The 9,608-nt window shown below is 38.1% G+C and overlaps 1 protein-coding gene across 1 annotated transcript in view; it reads right to left on the bottom strand.

The window, feature by feature from the left end:
- Nucleotides 1–475: 475 nt before the first annotated feature.
- Nucleotides 476–9,608, bottom strand: part of mmp2 (matrix metallopeptidase 2) — a 13,973-nt gene continuing 4,840 nt past the window's right edge. The window contains exons 7-13 of the mRNA XM_005727660.2: nucleotides 9,013–9,186; nucleotides 8,714–8,869; nucleotides 8,467–8,593; nucleotides 4,817–4,950; nucleotides 4,053–4,212; nucleotides 3,003–3,112; nucleotides 476–1,558 (exon numbers count right to left, since the gene is read on the bottom strand). Coding sequence (XP_005727717.1) covers nucleotides 1,455–1,558; nucleotides 3,003–3,112; nucleotides 4,053–4,212; nucleotides 4,817–4,950; nucleotides 8,467–8,593; nucleotides 8,714–8,869; nucleotides 9,013–9,186 — 965 coding nt within the window. The 3' untranslated portion in view covers nucleotides 476–1,454. The remainder of the gene's footprint in view (nucleotides 1,559–3,002; nucleotides 3,113–4,052; nucleotides 4,213–4,816; nucleotides 4,951–8,466; nucleotides 8,594–8,713; nucleotides 8,870–9,012; nucleotides 9,187–9,608) is intronic.

Genomic DNA, 9,608 nt, shown 5'->3' with positions numbered 1-9,608 from the left:
GCTTTGATAAAATAACACTGGTTAGGACTCCCGGGGGAGTAAATGCTAAAGAAAGTTAGGACGATCGCGGTGTCACGAGCAAATAACTGATTTTATGCAAAGGCTACACATTTATCATAAATGTCCACAAGATGGCACAGTTTCATAACAAATTATAGTCTTTGCAGGGGTTTAGATAAAGTCCGTTTGCTCTATTCAATGAATTTTATATCTGATTATTTTAAAGTTAGCCCGCTTGTTACTTATAGAACCTTAAAATTTAAAGAAGTGCCAGCATTACTATATATCATAAAGATGAACTCTATGACAAAGCAACACTGGTGTAAGTTCATAACACAAGCATTATAGATGTACCTTTACCACTAATGTGTTGCAAGAGTATGTATACAGTGCACTAAGGTATATGATCTCCCACTTTTTTTTTGGTACCTAGCGGATAAGGATCACATATCATGGCTAATCATTCACAATTTTGTAGATTTATTATATTGACCATCTTTATTGATGACAGTGCAAAAAGCATAAACAAACCATCACAAGGAAAAAACATGTAAAAAAAGATAATTAAGCAATACTACTGCGGTACTCTTGTCATGGTTCCATTATGCATGAAACCTATACAGCCTCTAGAGGCAACCTGTGCCATTAATCTTTCTGTACCATTAGTGTAGGGAAATGTAACATGGAGTTGACACGGAAATAATTTGGTCTTCCTATTGTGCCACTCCCTTGTATAGTCCTAAACAAAGTGCTAATCAAATGAAGGATAATGTGTCTGGGAATACTACTTTTATACATCCAGAGGATACTAAGTAGTCCAATCAGACATAGTTATACAGAATATAATGTATATAGGACTATATGCAAAAAGCGATCTCTAAAAGCACCATTTTCGGTCACATTGTGCAAATTCATTCTTTCAAATGTAGCGCACAACAATGAAAAACGTAATTAAACAGATACAATTATTAAACTGCACTTATTACACTGAAATAATTCTAAGCCAACATGATTTCCTCATATGGTGTTAAAGAAATCAAATTTGTATAAAAAGGCAATATTGACCAGCACAGTATAGCACTGCATTTAAAGCAGTGTGGACATACCTGATGTCTGACTTGGGAAAAAAAATCTATAAAATAATAAAAGATGGGGTGCATATTGTAATAAATCTGCATAACAGCATAACAAATAAAATGTCAAAGTCACACAGAAATGTAGCAAATATCCAGTTGCATATGTTCAGCCTACGAAGAAGGTTCAGGGGTGGCGTTCTACAAATCTGGAGACCGGTTATACAGGCTGCAGGAAAGCGTGCAGAGTTGCCATGATAGAAAAATTACAACAGTTTTCACTGCAGCGACCTTAAGTTGTGTTCAATACTACAATAATGTCCTCATGAGGCTCAAGAGGTCACCATTACACAAGTTAGTTGTGAGACATTTTGGAAATGTTCAACATCCGAGCCAGTCCTTTGTGATTTCACCCAACTTCACGATCTTCAAGCTGCTGTCTTCTAGTTTGAAATAGTGGTTGCCTTTGAAGAAGTAGCTGTAGTCTGTGAAAGACAAGCAGAATACACATTGTGTTTAAAACATTTACTAAGCTGAGAATTTTCTTTATTAAATTTGCTCGAGTCAAACAAACTACCACGCAATAACAGTGAAATAAACAAGCTTCTGTACAAGCGTACAAGAATTAAAATATCCAATCAGAAGCCAAAGTCAAGCCTTGCGTTCTCTGAATTATGCTAAGGAGGAGGTACACAGAGGCGCCTCTGTAGAGGGTGAAAGACCTTCTTTATATAAATATGTTTGTTTACGGTGTGGGGAAGGGGCTATGTGACACTTACAGCACTGTCTGTATGTTAGGAGAGAAGCAATGAAAAAATCCCTGGTTGCTTGCCATAGGCAAAAATTTGCTAACCACCTCTGACCTCAAGTATACATGGCTGACAGTGAGAATCTCAAAAGATATTTACTGGTGGTCTCACATTAAAAATTCACCATTTACTTCTCACAATGTAAATGTGAGCAGCACTTTGCACCAACAGTAAAAGTAAGTGTCAACTAACCTGTGATATTCACTCACAAAAAATGCAACAATTCTGTCATTATAAAACCACTGATCACTCCCTGACTTCAGAAATACTCCTTATGGTCTATTTGCCTTCCTGACATTCTTTGTGTAGCCAACTCCTCTAAACACTTTTTTTTTTGCCTAGAAGGCGTCACTGTTTGCTCAATTCTGGTATATGAGGAGTTTTACTGACAAAGGCAGAGTGCCAGACTCACTGATAGAGCTGACTGGATTTTCCTGCAATTTTACCAGAAGGAATGCTGCTGTGCAGACAGTAATCACACACACATAAAAACACTAGTGTCGTTATCAGAGCATAGCAACAGTTGTGTGGCATATTCTTGGCATATTGGAGCCATGGCTCTAGAAGCGGTAGAGTCAGGAAGTTCCCCATTTGCTCAGGCCTCCAATATTTCAACAGCTATTGAAGGCTTTCTATATTATCTGGTACAAACATTCACAATTCCCAGAAAATAAGACCTTTTGGGGAACCTGTGACTTTTCCTACCATAGTGAGGTTGATTCATATTTTCCAGTCAAATGTCTTGACATTCCTTTGGCATGGGCTGCCATGAAATGTGGCGGAATCAAACTTCTCCTGCTTAGTTTGAGCTGTTCTTTTTGTTTAGTACTAATTAAAATATGACAGTGTTCTAAAATGATATACCTATGAAACCTTATACTCATATATTGTTTTCAGTGGAAAGAACTACAATGCTCTGTAACTAACAAAGTTGCAGGTGTAGCTTTTTATCCTTTTCCCTAAATACTGCCATATCTTGAAAGCTTGAAATCACTTTTTCTTGGAAAATAGAGTACAGCAATGGCACAATGGTATGAATCGTGCAACAAATTCATTCACATACTAATAACTGTTCCTGCCATATTTTGGTCAACTTTACTTGTTAAAAGTATTATTTTACCAATGCCATTAAGACTGAAGGCAGAGTCAATGCCATCTGGGATGCCATTCCAGGAATCCGCAATAAGTTTTGGGAAGCCAGAGTCCATTGTCTTGCTGGTCTCATCATATCTGTAAGCACACAACAATGAAATCACATCTGAGGTTTTACATATGACATGTATTACATTAATAGCATTAATTTAGCACCGAACAACTCTATGCTGTGCCAAAAATATGTAGTGTATTGACATTTTTGTCAGAGGATGCCTTCAGAGCTTTAGTAGCTAATCTGACCATCAGTTTCATAAACTGTTGTTTCTTTCTTGCATCATTTAGAGAAGAGAATAAAAGTAAAAGAAGTAGAGTAACAATCCAGACTGTTAACTAGGTCGCTCCCATACCCAAAGAATTAAAAAAATGTTTTTTTATAATGCACAGTCCTTTTATCAAAGTACAGTTGCTGCTTTGCTTTGCTCTCTGTTTTAGCCTGTTAAAAATTGGGTGTGTGCACATCAGCCAGATAATGACTAATATCATTGCTATTTAATAACATAGGACGTTAGTTAGGGCAAACTGTTCTGGCTGCATTGTTATTATGATTTACTCTCAGTTACTCAAGGTTTGTGGCTGTAAATGCACTAAAAAGTCGATTTACAATTGGACAGGGACTGTGGACATGGCCAGCATGCTGTACCTGTTTGTTTAGGCCAAAGAGCCTGCAGACCAGTGCAATATGCACAATAGAAGTGAGATAGCCATGATTTCACTTTTTTTTTTTAAAGACCCTCTGTTGTTGAATGACATTCGTTGGTTTGCATCTGATAAAGTGCATCAGCAACACATATGATGGCACTTTCCCAGATAAAACAAACACTACGGCTTCATATGTGCAAAAACTACAAGCTGTTGAGTTACTGTACCGTTTAGGTCACACCAAACACTAACTCAGTTCAGATATAGCACACAACTGCAACAGTTTATGACCTCAATTGCAAGAGCTAGGTCAAGTCACACAGGGCTTTTAATTACATTAAATGCAAATCTTTGCACAAACTTTAACTCTCCTTACCTCCAGAATTTGTCTCCAGCAAAGAAGTAAGTCTTCCTGTTCTTCCTAAAGTTGAAGGCAGCATCGATTTGCTGCAGGTCAGTGGGGAGGCCAAGGCTGGACAACCTTTTCGGGTAGCCTGTCTCCAACTGATCAGCTCTATAAATCCAAATTTCATTGCCTGGGAGAGAAGAGTAAGATAAAAAGAGAACTCACTTTTAGGATACATACAATATGTTATTCTAATGAAAATCACTAAACTTTTAAATCAACATTTAATCATTTATTCTTGTGTTGTCCTCGGGATTCCCATATACTTGTTTGCCATTCACCTAGGGGTCAATTTTGACCCGAGGACAACACAAGGGTTAACTCTATGAACCAATTTTGCAGTGAGATAATAAGTCGAACATTTACCAAACCATCTTAATGTCTTTAGAGTTGATGGATATATCATGTAAGTCTCATCAGTATTCAGGAAAGTTGTCATATTTGTAAAATGCTGTGAATATTTCATAAACCACTAATAAGTATGCTGGAAGAGTCCACACTGCACTTAAGAGTGTTTGGCCTACATTCTGGTGCCTCCTAAAGTTTCAGGTAATAGAAATGGCTGACCATTAGGGGAAATGCATCCAAGTGGTAAAATGGGGAAGACACATCTTCATTACTCATTAAAAGTAATGCATCTGTTTCCTTCATCACCTTATAAGTGCGGGGTTATGTCAATATTAAAACAGATCTAAATGTGCATTTTTCAAAGTCTCTTGCTTTCCTCAGAATACCTGCAAAGAAGACTGTTTTTTCCTCTGGATTTTCATAGGCAGCATCTATCTTGGCGGGCAGGTCAGGCCAGTAGGTGGCCACTAGCATTGGCCCATTGGGTTTGCTTCTAAAGTTGACTGACCTGAACAGGAACCTGCAGAGAGAGTGGGTGGATGAGCAATCATGAGTTAGACAGGCTAGGGAAGAAATAAGAGTGAAGAAGTAAGAGTGAAAGGACCAGAGGGGGCTGATGAGGAGGTGGGGAGAGAAAGAGAGAGAAAAAGCATGTGTGTCTGTGTGTATAAGAGATCGGGGTTTTAGTGCAAGTGCTTCGCTGGCCGAGCCAGCCACAATGGTCTGATTCATGAGCATCTGGTTCTCGTTAGGACTAAGGCTGCAGACGCCAGCGGAACAAGACCCATCTTGCCCGGATTTCCAATACACAGCTGCGCAACAATAGCAGCTTACCATACTCTTTTCCACTGACCTATTTTTTAGACAGACAAAGATTTGCCAAAAACAAAGATCAGTTGTCATAATGATAAAGTGAAGATGAGAATAAAACTTTACAAACAAGCATAAATAGAAGTGTGCATACATAACACTTGCCCAAAGTTACATTTGTCAGGATGAAAGATGAGACATATTCCAGTCTGAACCAACCATCTACGAATGTCATTATTTTATTTGTGTTCTTGCAGATCAGTTTGCTGTTCGTGCACTAACAATATCCAGAGGGTTTTCAGTCTGTAGCAGAGCTTTAATTTTATCCTTTCCTCCCTCTCTTTTCTTCCAGTATGCACTCAATAAAAGGAAAAACAAGATCTGCCTAGGGGTGGTAAGGGGAATACGTGTACAGAAAATATTCAAGTGATTTTCCAAAGCACTCCTGTTGTTTTAGATCTCTGAGTCTGTTTTATTCTTTTTTTATTTACCTGTATTTTCATACAGGTAATTACTAATAACCCGAACATCTGAAGTAGATAATCCATTGATCTTGGATTTGTTCTTAACAAAGTCCTGTTTGAACTGTGTAAAAATACAGGTTGATGATTATGACAATGCAACTGAGCTTTGTGAGAAATATAAGTTTTTAAAACATTGATTTAAATGGCTCAATGTACTGACCCACATTATAAGTTTGCCTAAAATGCATTGTGGAAAAGGCACTAAAATTGTATAACAGAGCAAAAACAAAAAAGAAGATAGAAAGAATTTCACAACTGAAGAAAGAGTAACAATAGTATCTGTCAGGGAAGCTGGAAAAGGTACACCAAAGTATTTCTTTGAGAGTTATGATGGTAAAACAAAAAGTTTGGTTTGTGGGGTTTAACGCTACATCCTCTCAGACATGGATTGTGGTGTACATAAAAAAGGAAAACATTCGACATTCACAAACCAGAAGAAAAAGAATAAAGTAGATGGAGAACAGATCTTTATCATTTTTGAGTCTAAATATGTTTAAAGTGCACCAAAAAAGTCAGAAAATAATGAAACATTCAAAAGCAAAGTTCAGTCACAGGTATTTGGCAGTGTTTGTGAGGCCTATTGTATTTTTATACTGTCATTATTTTTAACTACTACCATTCAACAAAAGTGCTTCTATAAAACAGCAGTCTTTCTTAACAGTTTTTCACCAGCCTCTGCACAACAGTCACAACAATCTCCACTGGTTTTACGCTTCAGAACAGACCTAACCAGCAGGTTGGCCAAACATTTTCTATAAGTCAGACTTTCTAAGTACCTTCTCCTTAAGCCTCGAGACAGACAGACCCACTTATATGCTGAGCTCAGGGAGTGCTGCAAGTATTACTCATTGCGTCACGTTAAGATTTGTCTCACAACATAAATATGCTGAGCTAACAGAATGAGAGATTCCACTTTTACAGTGGGAGAGTCAAGTGAGCTTAGCCCCAGAGCCCAGAGGGTACAGCTCTTTCTGTAAAGCTATAAAACTTAGCATGTACCAGAACTCTGCAGCATACAACTCTGACATGCCCTTCAGGCAACTTATGAAGTTGGACCAACAGGCCTGTACTAAAACTTTACCGATCCCAGATTTCAGTGAGATATACAGTTTGCTCACTACAGTAACTTCATAATACTATGTCCTCATTTTCCCACCCTGATCTTCAGAATAACTTTTAAACTTTGCTTGATTAAATTTTCACATAGCAACCTAAAATTCACGTCATATTGAATTAAATGTGTTTGAAAACATCACACAACAGCTTAGATTAGTGCACAATGGTGCTAAAAAATCTGGCAAACAGGAAAATGTCTAAATATGTTACAGCTCAGCTAAATTTCAGTGTAACATATGTATATGGAACTTTTAGCCACCTTAAACTGAACCAGTTTGCTCTGAATACCATCTCTCTGCAAAATGACAGTTTAATCATCTGTTACATTCCACCCAGGTAGGTGATGCTTAGCACTGCTGCCATCCTATCATTTAGACACAATGTCATTTCTTTTTTAAGATATTATTTTTCCATGGCTTCATTTAAACAACGGTGACCTGAGAGCCGAGGTATGTCGGAAACTTGTTCTTGCCTTTACATTAATGTGACTGTGTGCATTTTCAGACTTCAACAATGCTTAAAGTGAAAATAAAATTTTCACTACTTTAAAAAAAATTGTCCCAACAGTTAAATAAGATATATAATGTTTCAGATGGAAGAAAAAGATCATTTCAGCTGACTTGATGACCAACAACTGATCCAAAGTTTCATGGTTCGCTGCACACTCTCTGCTAGAGCCACAGCAAGGTGAAAAATATTGTAACTCAGTGAAAAAAGCCAAGCTAACTGACTCTTGGGTATTTTGCTGATGCATCTACTCTTAGCTGATTTCCAAATGATTGTGACAGGATATGCAGCTCTTAACGTTGAAATTATAGTGTTTGTGTCAACAATGTCAACAGCTAACCCATCATTTGTTTGTCCTAACAGTTCCTTTTTGTAACATGCCACTGGGGTAAGCTCTTTGTAACAAACTTCAGCTGTTGCAATGAAACTGTTCATCTTTCTACGGGAAGTACCCTGACTCACGAAGACTGTTGACCGAACCACAGGACTTTATGCAACTTCTTTTCTACAGAGTCAGCCAGCAGACACATAGTAAAGCTACATGACTTTGGATTCACTGGCGCCGGTGGAGAAGAGGAGTGTAGACTGTTTATGAATGATGACTACTTTGGTTGTCACTGCGTGAGTAGAGGGATAGCTTGTTTTCAACTCTTACTAATTGTCATATCACAAAACAACAATATGCTCACAATCTTCAAGTGGCACAAGACTGTAAAAAGAGAAACCATAATTAACAAGAAACCTCATGTTAAACTGCTCATTGTTTGCAGTGATGTGATTGTGAAATCCAGTTGGTGCAGGCTGCTGTGTTTCAGTCACGCGATACAGCCTGAAGCAGGCAATTTCGTTTTCTTTATCGCTCTTTGCACAGATCACAGACAGGAAATTTAACAGGACTTTGGCAGTGCTTTCAGTGTTCACAAACTCAGCCTTTACATCACATTTAAGACTCAAAAGAGCAACTGGGAACATTACAGCTTGCATATCTCGAACACTTTGCCTGAGCTTCAGACTTTTCTTACATTGAAGTCTTTTTTTTTTTTTTAAAGATACATCAAGTTGCTAACTGAGATGATTACCTGTCTTTGAAGAAGAATGTCTCTCCTCTGATCTGTGCTACAGCATCAAAGATCACTGGCTCATTACAGATATCCATTGGAGTGACAGGACCCTGGGTTGGAGGCAAAGGCTTGTCTGTTGGCACACCTGTTGTCAGATTTACCACAGTATTTATTATTTAAAGGGGTCTGCAAATTATCCACTGACAACACAATCATTTTCCCAGGCACTTATTGGTATTAGACTCTATGTGGCATTTTCTCTCACCATACAACTCCTGGATGCCTTTGATGTCATCATTGGAGAGCCTGAAGTCTTTAGTAAAAGTGTAAACAGGGGCCATCAGTGCACCGGGGTCCTGAGAGTGCTCCAAACCAAGAGCATGACCAAATTCATGGGCTGCTACCAGGAAAAGGCTGTAGCCTAGAAACAAGTTAGTTTAAACAAATATCTATTATCTTTCCACAGTAAAAAAAAGAAAAAAAAGAAAAAGATAGATTCAGTGTCTTCCAATCCACTGGCTCTTGGGAAAAATATCCCCAAATACCACTGGCAAATTCTTTTACCTTGATCAGGACAGAAACCCCATTTGCGGTCATCATCGTAACTCTTGGTGGTAGCGCACCACATTTTGCCATCGCTGCGTCCAGAGGTGGTGCAAGATTCATAAGTGTCTCCCAGGAAGGTGAAAGGGAAGGCACAGGGGCTTCCATCTGCATTGCCTCCCACTGTTGACATTGCTGGTAACAGCAACAAAATGCAAAACAGTAAATGCAAAATAAGCAGTGAATTCAGTTGCTTAATTATCTTATAAATTCACTATGCAAAGTGATTTTTTTTTCTTTCTGGAAAAGTTTGGGTTATTATGAAATGAGTGCAGATGATGTTCAGAAATAGCATGATGAAAGCAGCTGGCACAACACACACGACATCAATAACTAATCCATTAGGCACACAACCAAAATGCACCCATCCAAATTGATTTTCTTTCAAAGAGAGATCATTTTCAGTCTGGCAAGAAAGAAAGAAAGGAAGGAAGGAAGGAAGGAAGGAAGGAAGGAAGGAAGGAAGAAAGAAAGAAAGAAAGAAAGAAAGAAAGAAAGAAAGAAAGAAAGAAAGAAAGAAAGAAAGAAAGAAAGAAAGAAAGAAAGAAAGAAAGAAA

The sequence above is a fragment of the Pundamilia nyererei genome, unplaced genomic scaffold, assembly GCF_000239375.1.
Source record: "Pundamilia nyererei isolate P.nyererei 1_Seehausen unplaced genomic scaffold, PunNye1.0 scaffold00025, whole genome shotgun sequence".
NCBI classification, from domain to species: Eukaryota; Metazoa; Chordata; class Actinopteri; order Cichliformes; family Cichlidae; genus Pundamilia; species Pundamilia nyererei.
This window is presented reverse-complemented; position numbering and strand designations above follow the sequence as displayed.